This window comes from Engystomops pustulosus, chromosome 2 (assembly GCF_040894005.1).
Source record: "Engystomops pustulosus chromosome 2, aEngPut4.maternal, whole genome shotgun sequence".
NCBI classification, from domain to species: domain Eukaryota; kingdom Metazoa; phylum Chordata; class Amphibia; order Anura; family Leptodactylidae; genus Engystomops; species Engystomops pustulosus.
The window spans coordinates 36,948,523-36,971,710 of NC_092412.1; the positions used below are offsets into that span (position 1 = coordinate 36,948,523).

The window sequence follows — 23,188 nt, forward strand, 5'->3', positions numbered from 1 at the left end:
AAATAATTGACTGAAAAATTAAAATCTATGGGTTAAATTACAAATAGACCTAAATAAGAAGGTATAAAACCATAGATAATGTCTACGGATAATGACCTTTGTACAGTACATCCAAGACAGATGCACAAACATCGGACATAGCCTGAGGAGTAGGAAACGTGCACATATTACACTTTATCCATTGTCAATGTGTTAGTAAATCATACATACCTGCTGGAGTCTTAGGTATATGGGAAAAACCCCTGCACTAAGTCACAGTTACATAATAATCACAGCAGTCGTCTTGTATGATGGTTATAATATACATATGGTTAATTCCTAACAATTTATCTACTTAGGATATACAAGAGCAGGGGGGAGGGGGGGGGGGGGCGTTTCCAGTCCTAACGCACTATAGTAATTTATTGGTTATCAAAACTATAAGTGGACAAAAGGGCTAAAATGACAGTCGCTGTGTTACGAGCCTAGGCTTTGGTTCCACATGTACATACATCTAAGAATAAAGTTATACTTTGTGCTAATTACACCACAATTACAGTATGTTGCCAGCACTTACCTGAGAGACAGGTTATTAATAATACCTATACTGAATCCTTAAGACAAATAATGCATACAGAATGTACGGGGTTCACCAAGCTAATATTTTTCTGTGTAACAAGAAGCCTGGAAAGCAAAATGCAAGTCAATATTTAGCAGCAACTAACAAACACACTAAAAGACAAACAGTATCTAAAGACAGGACTACAATAACCGAGTATTAGCAACCTAATAGCAATAATGGAACTTAAAGAGATGCAGAGGGGAAAAAAAGCTCGTTTAGGAGTATTATCCCTCTTGGTAGACCTATTGTGTACCGCTTTAACTTTTTCTGAGGAATCTAGAGATAGCGAGCACAGAGATTATGGGATAAAATCTGTAGATGTATATAGACAGGCTGAGGACGGTAAACTACCAATTTTTGCTGGATATATTATGCAGATCGGGACTTCCCAACTGTTAATATTGAGAGAGATTAGATTTGGGCATAGTAAATCTCACTGCAAGATTTAGGCTATGTGCACATGCCAGTATTTGCCACACAAGTGAACAGTTTCAAAAACTAATGTCTGATTTCTGATACAGATTTTAATAAAGACATGCCCTATATTTTGAGTGCCATAAGTCCAATTTCCACTTGGAATATAGGGTTATGACACTTCTCCCATTTATTTTAAAACATTCATTTATTTCAAACATTCTGTATTATCTCTAACTATTTCCATGTGTGTCTTGCATAAGCTTACACTTGGATAGTAAAGGGTAAAATTAAAAAAAGCAGCCGGGTAAGTTAGGGGTTAACTCTCCACAACTTGAGCCAGAAAATGACATGGCACATGGCGCGGCACGGTGGCTGAGTGAGAAGCACTTCTGCCTTGCAGCACTGGAGTCCTGGGTTTGAATCCCACCCAGGTCAACATCTGCAAAGAGTTTGTATGTTCTCTCCGTGTTTGCGTGGGTTTCCTCCGGGTACTCCGGTTTCCTCCCACACTCCAAAAACATACTGTAAGGTTGTTTAGATTGTGAGCCCCAAGGGGACAGGACCAATTTGTCATGCTTTGTGCAGCGCTGCGTAATCTGTGTGCGCTATATAAATAAAGAATTATTATTATTATGACGGTTTCCCCTACACAGACTACGCTCCCATGGTTAGGGCGATGCCACGCGTTGCATTTTTGGACCGTTTTAAACATGCATTTTCAGTCTTTTTAAAGGTGCATGCGTTTTTGAATGTGTACCATGTGTTTGACGGTTTAATCTGTTGTTTCACAGCTGCCTTCACTTCTAGAATTCCAGATAAAGAGGTTCAATGCAGCCAAACGCATGGTAAACATTCAAAAATGCATGTACTCTGAAACGGACTGAAAACGCTTGTTTAAAACGGTCCAAAAATGCGATGCGTTAGGGAGCTGAGTAATCGTCATTCAGAGTTCATGTTCACTGTAAGTGTAAATCTAAAGTTTCCCTCTGACTTATAAACAGGAGGTAAGCTTAGCTGATAGCGGACTGGATACATGTGTATAGCCTTCTCCTTAGTAATGCTCTAAATGAACGTTACTAAGGAAAAGTTTGTAAGGACTGGGTAATAATTCTCCCATTCACAACGTTCTTTTCATCCATATGGTGGCCAGATATCACAGACCGCAATGTGTGCCAGCATGAGTACGTATTTAAGATTAAAAGTCAATGAGGCCGTGCTTTAGAAGCAAAAAGGATTGCAAAACAGGCAAATATTTTCTCTATAAAAAGAAAAAATAGAAAAAAACTTTTTTCAGCTCACCAGACATTGGACTGCCGAATGAAGATCAGTCACAGTATGAAAGTCGGGCCGCTCCGAGACTATGGTATAGAAAAATTGGGAACTCCAGCGAAGATACAAAAGTTAGTTTTTAATGTTTTTTCTTAAAAATTAAGAAAAAAAACCATTAAAAACTAACTTTTGTATCTTCGCTGGAGTTCCCAAATATTTTCTCTATATGAATAATAAGTTTAATCTCTAGCATGGAACAAAGCCATAAATGGCCACATGCGGTCTTGAGACTTTTGCATCTTCGACGTGAAAATAGCAGAAAGCACAGATTTTTTTTTTTTTTTTTAATTGCAAATGGGTCTCTGCAGATGGCTACTTATGACATTAGTCTGTAATACTAAATTAAAAACTTGTTCTCAAAAGAGAAGATTTTTGGCATTTAAACTTACGTATACAACCATTAACCCAAATACCCCTTGTGTATATGTAAAACAATTACGGTAAGTGAAAATTTGTTGACATAAAAGACTACACTGCAGAGGTGTAAGAATAGAAAACTTTGTAACAATATATTGATCAGTAGATACATTTAGGTATTTGTTTAAACATTGGTTTTGCAAATTATAAAATATTGGACAATTTAAGAATTATGAAAGAACATATCACTAGTTGCAGTCCTTCCACCATCACCACTCCAGCCTGCTCTAACTAGTGTGTATCAGCTCAGTGTTACATGTAAAAAGTTACATTCTTTTCATTGATCACTGCTGCAGCAGTAACGTGGGTTATAGAGGGACAAGACTGCAACAAAAAGTTGGTCAGGGGGACAAGAGTTATGATGTTAGAACAGAACAGGCTAGTATATGCTTGTTATTATTAATTCATGGTACGCACATTCTGAAAAGAAAATGTAATACAATATCAATAACACAAAAGTCTATCCAAAATCAAATACATCTGTAAAATGTCCAGATATATACTGTATATTCCGGCGTATAAGACGACCTGGTGTATAAGACGACCCCCCTACTTTCCTGTTAAAATATAGAGTTTAAGATATATTCGCCGTATAAGACTACCCCTTTTCCAACGCATACAAAACACCAGTAAAAATTAAAAAAAAAAAAAACAGATTTGAATTTAACATGGTCCTTTTTTTAATGTAAATTCTTATGACATGCAGGTATATAGCAGGAAAACTGTCGCTCATAAACATAAGGCATACAACAACAAGATTACCATCGTCCATTTTACTGTAAATGTTACCATACTGTACCTTAAATTTTTATTTTATTAAATATTCCATGCCATGTACTCAGAAGCGGGAAAAAAATTCCAAATGCAATGACAATGGTGAAAAAATGCATTTGCGCCATTTTCTTGTGGGCTTGGATATTACGTCTTTCACTGTGCGCTCCAAATGACATGTCTACTTTATTCTTTGGGTCGGTACGATTAAGGGGATACCAAATTTGTATGGGTTTTATAATGTTTTCATACATTCACAAAAATGAAAACCTCCTGTACAAAAATTACTTTTTTGATTTTGCCAACTTCTGGCACTAATAACTTTTTTATACTTTGGTGTACGGAGCTGTGGGTGGTGTCATTTTTTGCGAAATTTGATAATATTTTCAATGATATCATTTGTAGGACTGTACGACCTTTTGATCACATTTTATAGATTTTTTTTATATTTTTCAAATAGCAAAAAAGTGCCATTTTCAACTTTGGGCGCTATTTTCCGTTACAGGGTTAAACGCATTGAAAAACCGTTATCATATTTTGATAGATCGGCCATTTTTGGACACGTCGATACCTGATGTGTTTATGATTTTTACTGTTTATTTATATTTATGTCAGTTCTAGGGAAAGGGAGGCGATTCGAAATTTTAGGTTTTTTATTATAATTTTTTTTTTTTTTTTTTACTTTTTTAAATTTTTATTTATACTATTTTTCAGACTCCCTAGGGTACTTTAACCCTAGGTTGTCTGATCGATCCTACCATATACTGCCATACTACAGTATGGCAGTATATGGGGATTTCCCTCATTCATTACAATGTGCTATCAGCACATTGTAATGAAGGGGTTAAAACAAAATAGCCTCCGGTCTTCGGAAGACCCGAGGCTACCATGGAGACGGATCGCCGCCCCCGATGACGTCACGGAGAGCGGCGATCCCAGGTAAGATGGCGGCGTCCATGCTAGCACCGATTGTGGGTGTTACCAGTAAGTTACCAGTAAGGACTTACCGGCTATAGAGTGGGCTCAGCCCGTGAGCCCTCTCCATGCAGCTAGACTCGACCGCCGCCGTGAATACACGACGGGCGGTCACGATTACCGGCGTATAAGACGACCCCGGACCAGACAGAAGATTTTTCTGTCTTCAAAAGTCGTCTTATACGCCGGTATATACGGTAATAATAATAATAATAATAATACCAAAAATGTGTTAAGAATGGAAGAAAGTGTGTCCTTCAATAATGAGGCAATAGGCAAAATTTCATTAAATTCAACTACATGTGCAGCACAAATGGTTGAACAAAGAATACCAAAATATATTTAAAATTCTTTAAAGCTTAATATATGTAGTCACAAAGAAGATTGCTGATATTATAATTAAAAGAGGTGAAATGAAAAAAAATCTAAACAAAAACGGAATAATAAACTAAATGAAGTATAGCCTGGAATTTTTGGAAGATAACAAAAACGAATATTTTATACAATATTATGCTTAAAGTGAGACTACAAACAAATAAAAAATTAGTTCGATTGGATAGATTCCCATCTGCACTGGAGATAGAGTCTTTTGGGCATCATTTGAGGTCTATAATGAGATTTGTCAGAGGCTTCTGGTTTAAATTTCTTTTCTTTTTTTTAAACCCTTTGAATCCGATAGGAAAATAGAGTTCCCCAACATTGTTACTTACCTGACAACTATTATTCTAGAAACCTAAAACCAGTCCTCTACAAAGCTGAAACCTAAATATTCATTAAAAACACAAAACCTAAGCAACACTTGAAACCTAAAATTTATAAGAAAAAAAAAAACCAAGAGAGCTACAACATTTCCCCTGCTGCCTTCCATGTGGCTCATGCCATAGAAGTAACGAACATAAAGTGACCGGAAGAATAGAGACAAATTTTGGAATTTTTGAAATGCATCCAAACCATAGTGCAGCCCCTGTGACTACCCCAGGATTTTGTCAGGGAGCAAGGTACGTTATAACACACAATTATATTGTAATGCAAATGCTTAGAAAAGGCAGAAAGGCAGATGTGCACTGCTGGTGTGATGGGCTTTTACAATCTGTCTTTCGTGAAATATGAGGTCCCTGGTGACAGGTTCCCTTTAAGTTATTATCCCTCAATCTTCCAAGGCCGTTTTTCTGCTCCTTGTGCTTTATTTAGTTTTTTTGGTACTAACAGTAGAGATCTAGTCTGGCTATTGCTCCCCAGTAACACTGGTTCTGCTGTTTTGGATGCAAGTGAGCTGACTTATGGTTAAACTTTTAGCTATTTAACAAATTTGGGAGGAAAGGAGTAATATACCATATTCTCATATTGCATATTTTCTCATTCAGTGCACACTGCACTGCTCTGCTAGAAAATATCATTTGAAGGTCCTCAATCTCTGTTTCTGACATCTAAGCTGCATAAATCAGCTAAAATAAATTCAGTACTTTTACCCTTCTGTCCATATTTTATCACCGCTTGTTAGAGAATCAAGTATTCCACACTGTGCTTTACACCGCTAAGTAAAAAGCAGATAATATTAATCTTCACCAAACAGTAAGTAACCTCAGATTTTTAATATATCATAGACCAAAAATTTATTAAAGGGAATGTGTTATCACATTTTTACTAATACAGATAGTGACAGGTTACCATACAGCCCTATTAATTAATTGACACCCTTATATTAGCTGAAAGTAGTTTCCCATTACATTCCCATTAAATCAACTTCATATTATATTACTTGGCATTAGAGGGGGAGTGTCCTGTTTGGCGAGCTCCTCCCATGTACACTTCCCCATGCCATCTCACCATTCATGTCTTGTAACTAGGGTCATCCAAGATCCTTTACCCAGTAAAATTAACATTCTCTATGAGGTACATTTTGATGTTACTGGGCAAAGGTCCTTAGATGACATCACCCTGGTCACATGACATGAAGTGCTTAATTATGTAACAGAACTCTCAAGGTTCCAGCAAGGCACAGCATAAAGGACTTTTCTACCTCTAGTAAGTAAACAGAGCTGGTTATGTCTATACTGTTGAATATTGGCAGACGGTCTCCAAGTACCAGCTCCACCAAGCAGCATGTCCTAGCAGTGAGACCTGTCCATCAGGAACAAGGAGGAAGGGCAGTGCAAGTAAAATTAAATATGCAAGACTACATTAATATCATTTGACTCACCTCAGGTATATAGTTTTAGAAACTTGATTTTTTACTTATTTTTTAACATTGCAGCCATAGATGCCAATTTTTGTTTAGTTATTTTACAGCGGTTAAAGGGAACCCGTCACCACTATTTTCACAAATACAGGTAGTGACAGGTTCCTATAGAACTGTAATAACAATTTGACACCCTGCTTGTAGCTAAAAATTATGCCCCTGAGATTCCCATATATTCAACTTTATAGTTTCATCTGGTAACTAAGCATGGCTACATGGAGTCCAGGTGGGCGTGGCCTCCTCGGGCTGAATCCAGCAGCTCCTCCCCATCCCTATATGCTGCTATAATGTCATTTGACCAGGGTGACATCGCAGGTCCTATAGCTTTTGTAGCATTAGGAACTGTACACTAAGCATATATGTCATGAAATCACAGCATATTGTATCACATGAAATCACAGCAGCCTGCATGGAGAGGAGTAGAAGTCCATGGAGGCTGCTGTGATTGTTTTATGTGGTCAGATATGTACATGGAATATAGTTTTCATATTAAGTAGCTCAAGGACCTTTGATGATATCACCCTGGTCACATGACATTAGGCCACGCCCCCGTGGACTCGCTCCAAAGCTGCATAGATACTAGGCAAGATTATAACTCAGATTTTATGGGGATCTGAGGGGAACAATTTTTAGCTAAAAGCAGGGTGTCAGATAGTTACTAGAGCTCTATAGGAACCTGCCACTAGCTGTATTTGTGAAAATAGTGGTGACGGGTTCCCTTTAAAGTACAACTGTACAGTATAACATTTTCCTAACTCCGCCCTAAGCAAAAACAAGAAATTCTCTAACTTACTAAAATTAGCAGCTAGCAGAGGTTTTACTTTGCCAGCCAAGCTAATCTTCATTTGCCAGGGAAAACCCGATAGTATAGCTAGAGATGACAGGCGGCTTGTTGAGAGGGGACATTGGACCTGGGGAAGAATCCAAATAAATACAGCGATCCAGCGCGGGGTAGTGAAAAAATCTTAAGCACTTTTATCGGCTCCAATGGTAACATATATGCAATCAGATACGCTCAAGCACTGTGTCCACCGCGAGCGCTGTGGTTCCTTGCCTACGTGTTTCGAGTGCGTTATGCACTCTTACTCATGGGCTACCACAAATCTGAAAGAAACAGGTAATATACTTTTACCGGAAGTGCGTCAGCCAGCCAGGTGGGCGAGACCCCGCCTGCTCATTGTGACGTGTATGCTCTTGGGAACAATCAGTGTCATTTTCAGATGTGTGGTAATGTTTTTAAAAGACATAGTTTATGTGGCTTTAAAATTGTGTTTCAATAATGTTAAAAACAACTTTAAGGTAACCAGTAGTCCTCAATGGGAGACAGGGTTAACTATCAAATCCAATATATGGATTTGTATTCTCCGAAAACACATTTATAGAGAGATCAGCAACAAACAACTATTCATAATTATGGGTAAAACGAAAAGAGAGGTAGAGGTATACTCTGCCGTGTCCCTGGTCCGAATCATTCGGAACCTATTTCATAATAATAAATTGATCCTGTGATATACTATAAAAAGAAAACTGGGCCAAAAATGACACGGATCAAGCCCACAGCAGAGCAGAGCACCTGCATTGAAGTAGAAGAGGTAGATGGCAATCATAAGAACAGGTTTTAAGTGTATAATGGATAAGCCGCATATGAAGTAGTTTATATATAACAAATATTTTCAATAGTGGAACATAAATTTGTGTTTATAATTCATGCCTTTGGGGAATCTTGTATCTTGTGTAGGACTTGTAGGGATGTCACATGCATGCATCTCATCACATGTTTCAGGTCGTCCGATTATAAATAAGATGTCCTGCATCATATGAAATTACTCAGTGTGACGGCAAAGGTTCTGTATCACATGCCTCAGTACGGCCAATTACAAACTTGCTGTCCTGTTCTGGCTTCATTGCCCCGAGCGGATGTCATAACCTGGATGTATCCACCCACATCAGCAATAGCTGAATCTTAATCTAATGTTAAATATACCAGATATATCTCAGGCTAGGAAGAAGCCAGCATCATGATAACCGCTATTGTTGGATTTGTTATCAAATGCTCTCTCCAGCTGGGCTAAAACTAGGTTTAGTCAGTAACTTTACAGTTACATGCAAATATTATACAATTATAAAAACTAGCAGAGCATAGTAGAGTACAACCATATATTGAATTTGTTGAATCTTATGAAAGTATTTCAGGTTATTTTTTTTTCTGTGAGTTTGGCGTTAAAGAAAAATTTGACACTTTTATAATTACATAATTTTTTCTTCCCTATTAAAACCAACTGCAAATATTAAATATTGCAATTACATAATTGGCTAACATTTCCTGTACTGTAGAGATCACAGGAAGATAAGGGGGCATGTTTGGGCAACACACCATATAAAAGCAACAAAGATCAATCAATAAAGAAACTTTATATTTGACCCAAGATCAAGGCCATGTTTGTTAAACAGGTAACTAGGATCGTAGCACTCCTGATCAAGGGAGGGCTAAAAAAAAAAAAAATACTGCACTAGAGTCAGTGAAGATGCGGACATGGCAGGTCCTCTTTATGGATTCTTTTTATAAGTCAGTTACTGTTCTTATCCAAGTCTAACCATATTGCTCTTAAAATGCACAGACCAAATAAACAAATTGAAATCCATGCAACATTGTGCAAGACTCACAATTAAGAATCCCTAGAATAGTCATGTTTTTCAAATACATGTTAAACGGTCTTACCTGGAGTACAAAGGCTGCGATGGAAGAAAACCGCTGCATGGTATAGCAGTCCGTGTAAGGACATAGTCATGATCCGGACAGAACGCTCAGTAAAGTTTATCCAGAATTGTTACTATATAGTTGGACTCAAATGAACAGAAATGTAGTGGTCGTAAGAGCTACTATAACAGGAGCTAAAAGAAATTAAGTTGAAGTTCACTACTATAAACACTGGTACGAAGTAGTAAAGATTTCAAGGTACTTAAATATACAGTCAGAAGTAGGGCGGGAGGCACTAAAACATTTTCATAGAAAATTATAAAATGTACCACTAATACTCTCAAATATGGAACCTAAAAAAATGTTATAAAAAGAGACAATTTATTATAAACAAGAAATCAAGCAGTCAGTAAAAATAAACAAGGTGTGATTTACAGGACATAATTAAAATTATTTAGTTTTGATGTTGTGAATATAAAATATACTCTTAAGTCCTATTGCCCGCAACTACCAATGTGTGCTTGCTGGGACGTCAATCCCGAACTCTCATACACCAGGAACGAACTCAGCACTTCAGTTCAGGTCTGGTCTACTAGAGCTTCGGCCGTATGTTCCTGCAAGTACACGATGAAACTTGCATGCATCACACTCACTTGTGGGCAATAGGTCTTTAGGTCCCAAGTTAAGAGTTCAAGTTTGTAGGTAACTTAAAAAGAAGACATCCATACAATCTATGGTACACAATTAAACTTACAAATATTGTGAGTATGACTAAGGGCAGCTTCACACTTGAGAAGTTGAGCCTGTGAACTATGGACCATGCAAGCTCCTGATGCACAGGTTAAATCCACTCCTGGGGGTGGGAATCCAAGAGCCATATTGATATACGGCGCCAATGCTAGAAGCACAAATGATTACACTATCAATTTGGTGCTTCGAGTAGAGTCCCCAGGAACAAGTTTGCTTCAAGAATCAGTAACCTGCAAGGTACATGGTTCATGGACCAAAACTGGCAAGTGGGATGAAGCTGTAAAGCTCCGTGCACACAACTGTATATGGGGCCGTAAGCTAGCCACACAAATCTCTCCCCCCCCCCCCTCCCCAAGAGGTCTATTCTTCATGGCTGAGAGCGCAGGAACTAGGCTTCTATGGAGTGATGAGCAGCATACGGCCGAAGCTGGCCACAAACATTACCCAGTTTGCGGCCAAATTTTTGCACACACACAGTAGTGTGCACATAGTCTAAGCCTATCATTTCTAACAGTATTTTACCGCATAAGAATATTCACCTAAGAGTATTCACTTACCATTCCCCATTGAGAAAGGACAAAAGAGGGATGCCATACTAATTTTTACTTTATTTAATAATGGAAGGGGGGAACAGAACCTGCCTAATGCAGATATGAATTTAGCCTTATATATATCCAAGTCTTAAAACCATATTTTTAGTCAACTACAAATATCAAAAGAAGCAGTGCCCCATGTGGCATCATATAATTACCACAACCACCTCTCCCTGGAACCACATATGGAGTGTACATCTATGAAAGCTCAGTATATATGTGTGTGTGTTTGAACCCTGGTATATAAACGCACTGCGTTCTTAATTTAGATTTTAAAACAAACTGACAAAAAAAAAAAGTTAACTAAGATGAAATAGGCAGATTTTCACATTTTTCCACACAAACATTATTTAAAAATTGATATAAGTAGTAGTAATATACCGTATATTCCGGCGTATAAGACGACTTTTGAAGACAGAAAAATCTTCTGTCTTCTCTGGGGTCGTCTTATACGCCAGTAATCGTCTTATACGACGGCGGCGGTCGGGTCGCGCTGCATGGAGAGGGCTCACGGGCTGAGCCCTCTCCATAGCCGGTAAGTCTTTGCTGCATATAGCAGCAAAGGCTTACCGGTAACACCCGCGATCGGTGCTAGCACCGATCGCGGGTGTATTCACAGCGTTGGCTGCCGGCAAAGCTGCCGGCAGCCTCAAACAGTGGCGTACCGATCGTGGTACCGAGGCCCGCACCTGACCCCTGTGCTGCGCTGATAACTCGGCGCAGCACAGCAGGCAGATGTTTTGAATTGTGACAGCCGCGGGCCTTTCCCTTACAGCGCACGGACTGTTCTGCATCTGGTCTGTGCGCTGGATCAGGAGGGCCCGGAGCTGTCACAATTTAAAATTTGAACGGCCCCCGATCCGCCACTGTCCCACCCACCTCATCCATCGACGCCGGCACAGGCTTAATGACGCGCCTGCCTGCGCCAGGTCTGCTGAGGTCTATGACCCGGCACCTGACCTGGCAGACGCGTCATCAGCCGTCGCCTGCGCCGATCTTTAGAAGAGAGAGAGGGCGCGAAGAGGAGCAGAATAACTTGGTAAGTTTTATTTTTCATTTTGCTTAAATCTATGGGGCCCTGTTTCTATTTGGGGGGGGGGGCACAGGTGAAAGTTAGGAAATGGCTATTTGGGGGGGAGGGGGGGATATTACCTATGGGGGACAATCACGGCTACTGGTGGGGGGAACATTGATTATGGCTACTGCTAGGGGGGGACATTAATCACGGCTACTGCTGGGGGTGGGGACATTGATTATAGCTACTGCTGGGGGTGGGGACATTGATTATAGCTACTGCTGGGGGTGGGGACATTGATTATAGCTACTGCTGGGGGTGGGGACATTGATTATAGCTACTGCTGGGGGTGGGGACATTGATTATAGCTACTGCTGGGGGTGGGGACATTGATTATGGCTACTGGTGAGGGGGGGACATTAATTATGGCTACTGGTGAGGGGGGGACATTAATTATGGCTACTGGTGAGGGGGGGACATTAATTATGGCTACTGGTAGATGGGGGACATTAATTATGGCTACTGGTGAGGAGGTGTTCAATGTTTTTATGCATACCGATGGTAATGTTGTTGTTGTATGCCTTATGTTTATGAGCGACAGTTTTCCTGCCATATACCTGCATGTCATAAGAATTTAAATTAAAAAAAGGACCATGTTAAATTCAAATTTTTTTAAAAATTTTTACCGGTGTTTTGTATGCGTTGGAAAAGGGGTAGTCTTATATGGCGAATATATCTTAAACTCTATATTTTAACAGGAAAGTAGGGAGGTCGTCTTATACACCAGGTCGTCTTATACGCCGGAATATACGGTAATCTTATGTATTCAGCAGCTATAATGTCACCCAAACAGGAAGAGTGAAAGTCTTGGAGTTACAAAACTACATAATACATTATAGTTCTTCCTTTTGTGTTTTAAGGTCACAAAAATCACAAACATGTCCTCCTGTGAATTATACCAATACAGGAATTTTGGACAATTAAAGGGAAAGGGAGAAAATAAGAAAAAAAATTGGAGGAAATCCTGGCAGTTGAGCAATTCTATCACAGTTATAGAATCATTGGGAAGAAACAAGATTAACACAAGAGAAAGGAATATGAAAAGGGAAGAACAGGTCTTCAGTGACAATGTGCTACAGACTAGAAGAAGCTGAGCCTGGCAACATGAGAATTTCATTTTAACAGACAAAAATAGTAAGTTCAAGGAATTGCACAGCAATGTTTTTGCCATCTCATAAGAGTACTTTTTCAAGGAGGGGACAAACACTATGATAGTTAAAAAAAAACAAAAAAACCCCTAAGGGTGATTCCACACATGTTTTTGGACCGTTTTAAAGCATGCGTTTTTTGAATGTTTACCATGTGTTTGGCTGGTTTTAGTTTCACTGCTGCCTACACTTCTAGAAATGAAGATAAACAGGTTCAAAGCAGCCAAAAACATGGTAAATATTCAAAAACGCATGCATTTTAATACGGACTAAAAACGCATGCTTTAAACAACCAAAAATTAAAGCAGTAACTTATTGCACCCTGTTTAACAGCTTTCAATCATATTGGCCTCCTGAGGACAGCAACACAGTAGAAAGATGGAAAATTTTCACCATTTTAGCTTCTTTCCAGTTTCCCTCTGTACACAGAGAATCGTGGGGCCAGCAGGAGGTCCTCCAAAAATAATTCGACCCTGTCTAATTCTCCCTCTTCCTACAGTCCCAAGTAGCAAAGTATCAAAATATGACTGAAAGCAGCATCTTAAGTTTCTTGGAACTGCAGGAAGATTCTTTGAGTCCTGTCTGGTGTTCTGGGGCGATGGCCCGGGTGCCCACAGAAAGGGCTCTGAGTACCGCCTCTAGCACCCGTGCCGTGAAATGTAGGTTTATTTATAATCCATGTTCCAATAACTGCCCAAAATTTTAAAATCATGTCACAGGGCAGCGTTCTCTGGAGTTACACTTGTAAAATATACAAATTCTGTTTAAGAACAAACCTACAGATACTATCTTGTAGGTAACCCAGGGACTGACTGTATATTTTTCCCAGCGCCAATACCTTTGCTCCTCTTTACTATTCTTTCCGCAGGGGGTCAAGGTAACATTTATAGAAAGAAAAACCCTCTGCTTTATTCACAAATTTTTTCTACCCACCCTACCAAGCATCCATTGCTATAGAAGTTAAGAGATTTGTGAATTTAAACTTGACTATTCCACCCTGCCCAATTACACTACAGCTTTATACGCCATATAATAGCGGCCACGTCCCCCCTCGTCACACTGGATACATCAAGAGGCTCAGGCCGGTTGTCATTAAAGGGGCAAGTAGGAAAGGAGCCAAAATAGAAACAAATTATTTTCTCTAATAAGACTAAATACAAAGTTTCTTGTAGAGACTTCTACTATTTGTTAATGCAAAGCGTTATGAAAAGTTTAAATCTTAAATATATTGGCCCTTAAAGTTAACAGAGGGAACACAATCTGACTTCATTGGTAGTAGACTCAAATACAATTTCAAACAAAAAGGGCAAATAATATTCATTAAAAATGAGACTTTTCAGACCAAGAGCTACTATGGTTAAAAATAAAATATGGTAGAAAGTTTCATCTTGATTACCAGGTTTGTTAAACACAGTAAAGCTTTCAAATTATGTCTTACAATTACTCATCACAAAAGACACCCGGATTTTAGGGATTCCTTCAAAATTATGAGGTTTGGAAGTTAGGACATCAATTTCTCTGAAGAGCTACAAGCCATAAGATCTGGATTCTGCTGAAAAGAGATTTTACTAAAACACACAGTAAAGTAGTAAATGCATTTAATGTATATTAACACAATGTTCCAAGCACAAAAAATGTATCATGCATACAACCCATACATCACGTCATTCAGCCACACATTTTACATGTGCCAGTGTCTGCCAAAAGGTGCGAAAGTCAGGGCTTGCACCTGTTATTTTCCCTTACAAGTGCTGCTCCAAAATACTTGTATTCTTTTGAACACCAGGACTTTAAAGCGTAACTGTAAAGTTGTTTCTATAACCAAAAACTAACACGTTCCCAATATATTTGTTGCCTTTGGTGGCTTATGCTCCGCTTCCTTACCATCTGAGCCCCTCTCCCTTTTACTCTGCATTCAGGTTGCCAAGAACAATCCATAGAATGTAACAGGAGATGCAGCCTACAGACTGCAGTCAACAAATGGACAATGCAATCTGCTCATTTCTATCTCGGCTCAGTAATACAGGAGGCGGCTCCTTCATGTCTGCTCTGTCCATTCTACAGTATGTCTCATGCTCCCACACACAGTGCAGCTTCCCCCTGCAGCTGCTCAATCTAACAAATAATCTATTATCCACAAGCCTTCCCTGCACATCAACCCCTTCTTTCTATAATTTGACAAGGCTATAGTTGGGTCAATAAAGAGAAGGGAGTAGGAACAGCAGTGAGATACATAGGCTGAAGACTAATTATGTTTTCTGTCTCCTTGTTCTTTGTATTCCCCATCCTCCACAGTCATGGGATGTGGGGATAGCGATAGTATCTGCTGAAAAGCCTGGCTGACATTATTAGCAGTGTCATTAGGCTGTATAACATAAGATTATATATGAATACAGATTATAGGTCTGTGTAACAGTGCATAGGTGTGTATTTGTGTGTGTGTATAGGTCATTGTAACTAATGCAGGTTAGAAAGGATGTGAAGCTTTAGTCTACCATTGAATTCATTAGGTTAGACTAAACTAACGCCGAGAAGAACATTGTCAGATTCTGAGTCTTGATTGGCTGAACTGCTAGTGCATTTGAGGTGAGGTCAGACTTACGGTAGGGTCACAATGGCGTTATTTTCCACATCAGTTTTCACTAAACCCATTTTGCCTGGTGGACACATACAGATTGTTTTTCTCTTCCTGGCTTCAGTGGTTTTCCACTGATGCCTTACTGACCCATTTCTTTCAATGGGCTTTATCACACTTCAGTTTTTCAGTGATGACTTTTTTTTCCCACTGATCTATTGTTGTCAGTGAAAGCAAAAAGAACAGGTTCTACACTAAAGTGTAAAGAGACCCACTGAGAAGTATGGATAAGCAAGGAATCAGTGCAAAAATCACAAACCAGGAAGGGAAACCAATCTGTATGTGCCCATAAGCCAAAACGAGTTCAGTGAAAAATCACAGATGTGAAAAAAACAATGCCAATGTGAAACCACCCTTATGGGAAGTGAGGGAAGCTGCTTTGGCCTCAGTTCCCTTAGCTGAGGTCACAACCAGGAAGTCCCCGCCCACTTCAGGAGAAGCTGGAGAAAATTTTTACAAACAGGGCGATATACAAGGCTGGATTTTGGGCTATGAAGGAGTCAGCAGCACGATACATGTAGCAATGAAATGGTTTCCAAACGCTCTCTCTAGCTGTCTAAAGGCATGTTCAATCAGATAACTTTAGAATTACGCTTTACGCACGACATGCAGCCAACTATATAATGTCCGATTATAAAATAACCAGCATGAACAACCTATATAATTATATAAAGTTTGCAATGCATTCAATTTTTTTTAAATAGTATAACATTTAGAATACAAAAAAATAAAATAAATTGAGCAATAAAAAAAAAAAACACATTCACATTTAAAAGGAACTTTGGCACAATGTTGGAGCAGTATTAACCAGTAACGCCGCTGTGTGGCTCCCACCACAATCACACACATAAGTATCGGAGCAAAGCTTCTTATAAACATTCTTTCATACTTATTAAAAAAAAGCACAAGTGCTTTGGGGGTGTCAACAGAGCCCCTCCAGGATCCGTTATCTCGGGTTTATACATTCGCCCCTACTTTTTTTTTACCATGTTGTAGTTTTTCAAAATAAATTGTTGAACAATCCTTACCTGTTAGAACATGTGATTTCAAATAAAGTTGATGAGGAACTTAGTGTTAAAGTCCATAAATGAGGATTTAGGTGATAAATCTTCATTTACATCAGAGAATAACCCCAAATAAATCATTTTTACATTTCTCTTCCTACACAAACATAGTTCCCAAGTATCTCTGTAAATTGTTACTTGGTTCCTTAGGTAAAGTATTAATGTAACTAGCATATAGATCCATAAAATATAAAGCATAACACATTTTTTTAGTGAAGGTTTTTTCTAGATACATTTAGAAATGTACCTGATGGAATACACAAGCAGTCAATGATTCTTATATGGGATTCTTTACATAAAACAAAAATGTACAAACATGTATAGTAATAAAGTAGAGGAAAGTAGTAATTAACACTAGGTTTCCAATACACAATGTCAATTGGAAACAGTCAAGTTTCTGGAAGTGGTTTAAGGCTGGATTTATAGCGTTCATCTTGAATTTATGATGCTTTAAGAATTGGCAAAACAAATAACCAGCAACCACTAAGTACTCACTGCAGAGCTTGTATCGATCTACCACCACTATTACCACCACTATTAGGGGTGGTAGACTGTCACCAAATGGATGGTGATTGAGTCCTGCTGCCACATTCCAGCATGTCTGCTACTTTGAAATAAAGACTTTATGCAAATGACCTGGAGGTGCTCCATTGAAAGATAATTTATGTATTCCCCCTCATTGATATTCCCCAAGGAAGGCCATCCACCTGCTAACCTCGCGCATGCCGTTAGCCATCTCCCAGGTCCTCCTTCTCTGGCACGGACTAAGTGGGGTGTGTGGGTCTTTTGCGCAGCCGCACTTTTCTCCAGCCAGCTGCACAAGGAAGGTAGCTCACACACATAGGAGAGGTTAGCAGAGAGCTGGGTGAAGTCACTGATATCAATGCGGGGGCGTGCAAAAATGATCATCTGACAGAGCCAGGAAGAGCTCAGCTAGCGCAGAGGTGAGCGCCTCCGGCTCATTTGCATAAAGTTATAAAGTCTTTATTTCAAAGTAGCAGTCGTTCCGGAACGTGACAGGAGGACTCCCCAATCACCGCTAAGGTAACGAGCATCCATTTGGTGACAGTCTACCACCCCTAAATGTGGTGATAGACATCCTTCATTTTTTTTTAAAAAACGTGAATGTACTTTGACAAATTTAAAACATTACAGCAAAATGTTTACTTTTACACAATTACCTTTATGTAATTATTTAAATTTCATCCACTGCATTATTAAATAAGAGACCATTTAAAATGACTTGATATATTGGGGAAGCAAAACTTTTCTAGTTGCTCAAGGCAACCAATCAGGGCTCAACTTTCACTTTCCGACAGCCGTTAAGAAAATAAAAGCTGAGCTCTAATTGGTTGCCGTGAGCAACTTGAACAGTTTTGCTCTGTCACTTCTGATAAACCTCAATTATTTTGCACCCTTTTTTAATGCATCACATACACAGTTTACTGTTCATACATACACAGTTTACTGGTCTAATTATTACATACAGAGCTGAGGGCTTGTTTTTATGCACTAAAAGGTATTTTCCACTGCTACTTTTTTCTGTGTTAAAACACTTATGTGGTAGACCCTACAGTATAAAATATGTGAGAAAATTATTCTGTAGGTTATTGTAGACACCAAACATGTACAGATTCTTATGTTTTACAACTTTAGCAAATACAACATTTTAAGCAAAACTCATGTTTATAGGTCATCATATTCTGAGAGCCAAAACATCTTTCATCAAAAGAGAATTACTAGGATAATAGTTACGGGATAATAACATTTTAACAGGTGCTTATAATAACTTATCTGCTTAGCTAGGGTCGCTATAGACCTATTGTTTATATGCATTTCCTTTATTTACTCAACACATATAATGATGGGGAAAGGGGAGGGATCCTTAAATTTTTTAGGAGTTTTTTTTAATTTTTACAATAAACAGTTTGCTTACTGTCCTACTAGGGGTTTTAAACTTGTGATACTATGATCCCTGGTACAATACTCTGAAGAACCTCTGTACTGCAATGTATTGCATCAGTCAGTCTACTAGATGCAGCCTCAGGCTGGGTATAATAGGGTTTTCATACTTGTGATTCAAAGAAAATCTATATTATTGGAGAGATTGAGTTGATAAATCCAATGGTTCTAGCACATAACCACTGCAGCCATCTACTTGGCGAGACAGGAGGCGCCATAGTTCCAAGCTTTGTGGCTCCATCATCACTGAGCCACTTATAGGTACTACAGGTCAGGTACCAACTACCAGTAACCAATTGCTAACGGGACATTAAAAAGTGGCTAAACCCTTTAAATCTCTCCTATTAAACAAGTCTCTACATGTATACATCACGTGTTTGGCTACTTTGAAAGCTGCAGACTTTTCCTATAAATTGCATGCAGCCCTCTTGCACAGGTCGCCAATTTCACATTCCATTCACTGCAGCCCTTTCATCTACTTTATGTAAGCCATATACTGACCAACAGGAAGGGGAGGAGGGGGGGAAGAGTCATGATGTGAAGGTAGGAAGAGCGTCGTTTCAGCACCACCTAATCAGCAGATCTCAGGCATGTAAATAAAGAAGGATGGAGACTGTGCACACTTTAGGAAAGTAGTAGCTTGCAGGACTGCTTCATGAGCTTAACATTCAGGAATTATGTACAAGGCACATGAAGAATAAGTAAAGAAATGGCCAACTTCTTCAAACTTTCCCAATGTAATGCTTATCGGGTTTTCCCTCCACCATCTGCTTCTGTCTTGACAAACTGGAAACAATTCTCATCCAGGGACCGGCTAAAATGGGCCAAGTCGGTTTGAGTGTGAATTCCTTGAGTACAGTATCAAGTCCAGTGAAAAACAAGGCACCTTTGTCAGCTTTACATGATATTAAAATAAAGGAGGTTGTAATGCTCTAGAAACTTGGTACCCAAAGATCAGACCCTCAGACAAGACCATAACATTTTAAATAGTAAAGTTACCTTCAAATCTTGGGGATTGTTTTGAATGTATTATAGTGACAACATTTAAAACAATACTCAAGAAAAATTACTTTAACAAGGCCTTCTCACAACCATTTCAAAAGTTATATTGTTCACTTAAAGGGAACCGGTCATCAGGAGCCCTTTTTCTGGCTCCCCAATGTCCCCCATAGAGAATAGTGTACACATTGCCAAACAGTTTTTATAGTAAAACTGACCTTTTCCAATAAAAAAAAAAGAAGTTAAATGAAAGTTAACCTTTCTATATGCAGAGCCATGTTCCTAGTCCCAGTGGTCAGTGAGGAATGTGCAGACATGTATGACGTTCAGTGCAGGGGAGCGGTGATATATGGGTGACATGGGAGGTTTTTTACATTTAAAAAATCAATGCATGACAGAGGGGTTTTCCAAACGGGGAGTGGGGATGGGGAACGCTAGTCATTGGCCACTCCCATGGGACAAAGGACACAGCTCTGCACCTACCGAAAGGTAAACTTTCATCTAACTTAGTTTTTATAGTAAAACTGGCTTTTTCCCAAAAAATGTTTGGCAATGCCCACCCCATTTTCTACGGGGACATGGAGCAGCCAGAAAAAGGGCTCCTGATGACACACAGATTATGTCAAAAATCAAATCAATGAGAACTACTCATTAAGCCATTTGCAGATGCAAATCAACTTTAATATGCCAATCTGAAAATGGTCTTAAAGTTCATGGAATTAGTGCCACTCTACCAGACAGTGTACAATTTAAAGCGTTTGCTTGATTACTGGTAATATTAAAAAGAGGACCCGTCACCAGTTTTGGGACCCTAAACCAAATACAGGACTGTATAGACCTATGGTTTAGGGTCCCAAAACGGCCTTTATGAGGTCTCAGGGTGGGGTCAACGTAAACAAAATACTCAAATCTGAGGTTGTCTCCGCCACACACCTTCTCTCACAATTTTGGATGAAGCCGGGAGACTACCCCGGCTTCATTGCGTGGCAAGAGCTCCGGAGCAGGTAAGTTTTGTTTTTTTGTTTTTTAAACTGACCCCACCTTGAAACTCAAAGGGGGATTCAGGAAACTAAACCAAAGGACCTGTGGGTGGTTTAGTGACCCAAATCTCCCTGACATGTTCTATAATATATATATATATATATATATATATATATATATATATATACGGAACTTGTCTTTCTACCTTTAATTACATACTCATGACTTAAAATATAAATTATATATGTTGAAAAACACCTAAGGATGCATTAAAATTTTATGTCCACGTCCACAACATTGTGAATAGGATTACAAATGGCATACGGTTTAGAGCCTACATCTCTTAATGCAGATCAATCCTCTTCCATGGTAACGGACTACAACAGAACTCAGTCCAATCCTGCAGCCATCTATCCATTTGCCCTCTGCACTTCTGCAACATATTTAGCAGGTAAAGCTTTCACACGTACATATTTTTTGGGTAGCATGCTACATATTTTATAGGCTATAGGTCCATCCTTTTGAGTAGACCTTTTGCCCACCGTAACGGGGGAAAAAAAAACAAAAAAAAAAACAAAAAAAAAAAAACAAAAAAAAAAACAAAAAACAGGTTGCTCCATCATTCCCCATAAGTACGGCCATGCCACACTACCCCAATGAAGAGGGGAGGGGTGAGCAGCGCTCACACCTCCTCTCTCCAGCATCAGTTTATGTGAAAAAGGCCTTACAGTGAGATAGAGGGGGAGATATAAAGTAGCTGCAGGACTAAAATATACAGGGTGTATATAATGTTACCATGGAGAAGAAAAAAAAAAAAAAAAATAGGGCTACTAAAAACCAGAGTTTCACATAGGTCAAACCTACATAGACTTTGCAAAGGCAGTATATTTGTATAGATGGCAAGCTGTGCATGTTCTATATCAAGGCGTATTAATACCAATTCTTTAGGAATTCTCTGGTGCAGAAATCAGGTTACCGAACAAAAATGACAAAAACCCTGAAAAACCTTAAATATGGTTATCTGCTTCCCAGCATTTATTACTCAGGTAGCGATCTTAAGGGAAAAGTTGAGTTATTAATCTAGACACTGGAATTCTACCTTTTAAATTGCTTTATTAAACAATTCAAAGGAGGAGTGTTGCCTTTATTGTGATCGTATAAGCTGCATGTTTTACAATACTATTACAAATAGGATAAATCACAGTAACATTCAACGTTCACAATGAGGCATGATAAATCTCATTAAGATCAAAAACACATTTTGTACGAGTTACATAACAAAAAGAACTTTCTACAAACACTAGAGTTAAGACAAAACAATAGGATCAAATTATAAAAAAAATAAAAGAAAGGCATTCCGCTGAAACTCATCTACGGATCCTAGACTGCTTGGAATGACGTACTAGTAACGGCGACGCTTGTTAGATCCATCAAAGTTTCCCCCTTGGTTTCCTCTACCATAGCCACCAGGTCCACCACCAACTGCATTACCACCACCCACTGCCGGCTGAGCAGCTTCAGTTCCTGCTCGGTTTACCATGGGAGATCCCATTTGGGATGGAGATGGCTGGGAGAACCTATCATTGCGCTAATAGAGCGTATGTTCAATGAGCAGTCCCAAAACATTAACATTTGGCATTATTTTTTGGATAGTGCAGTGATGACGTTCAGAAGACAGTCCAGGAGAGTTGAACATAGAGGGAAGAAAGGAGCAACTAAATTAGTAACTATATTACCCAAAAAAATTTTTTTTTTTTTAAAGTGTGCAATTTTTGTTAAAAGTGGATAATATTCTTTGCTCAAGTTATCGTATCCCAGCAACTACATAACTTTTGTTTACTACTGTTGCTGATATGTAGTCAGCAAATAATACTAATAATAATACTAATAATAATACTAATAATAATACTAATAATACTAAAAAAATTCACCTGTAGCCATAAAAAAAAAAAAAAAAAAAACTATTTAAACTATGCCAAGGATAACTTGCATTAATACTGAAAAAAATACATTCATCTAAAAAAAGATTATTCAAACAAGGATATATTGAAAGTTAGAAAAAAAATAATAAAAACATGCAAGATGCATGTACATCTACATTTTACCACATTTATAAATGGTAAGGAAGAGATTGGGGGAAGGGGGTGTTAGAAAACAATTAAAGGAAATTTACTACTTTGCTTTGTGCCAGATTAACCACTAGCTGGGATCTACCCAGCTCTTGTAGAGGACGTCTTAAAACAAACAAAAAAAACAAAACTTCTGGCCTATGGCGGGCACTGGCTAAAACATGCCTCTCACCCTCCATAGCACAGAGCGAATAATGTGTGCTTCCGTGATAATTTTGTCAGATAGTGGGAGAGACGTGATGTGTGAAGGAGCTACGAGGTGGGGGTGGATAAAGGGCTCTTGTGGGCAGGTAACAGCCCTCGACCAGTTAATAGACATACAGTACAGACCAAAAGTTTGGACCCAACTCATTGAAAGAGTTTTCTGTATTTTCACGACTAAAAAAATTGTAGATTTACACTGAA

At 38.8% G+C, this 23,188-nt stretch overlaps 1 protein-coding gene across 4 annotated transcripts in view; it reads right to left on the minus strand.

The window, feature by feature from the left end:
- PSPC1 (paraspeckle component 1) overlaps positions 1 to 23,188 on the minus strand; it is a 68,499-nt gene that overhangs the window by 15,049 nt on the left and 30,262 nt on the right. Inside the window, exon 7 of one of the 4 annotated variants that reach the window (XR_011853029.1) lies at positions 557 to 663. The exons of 2 other annotated variants lie outside the window; for them this stretch is intronic. Coding sequence is in view for 1 of the 2 variants with exons in the window: in XM_072134266.1 (XP_071990367.1) it covers positions 22,057 to 22,242 (186 nt within the window). In the remaining variant the exon portion in view is untranslated. Of the gene's footprint in view, positions 1 to 556; positions 664 to 21,777; positions 22,243 to 23,188 lie in introns of those variants that run through there. One more of the 4 variants, XM_072134266.1, reaches the window with a different exon arrangement.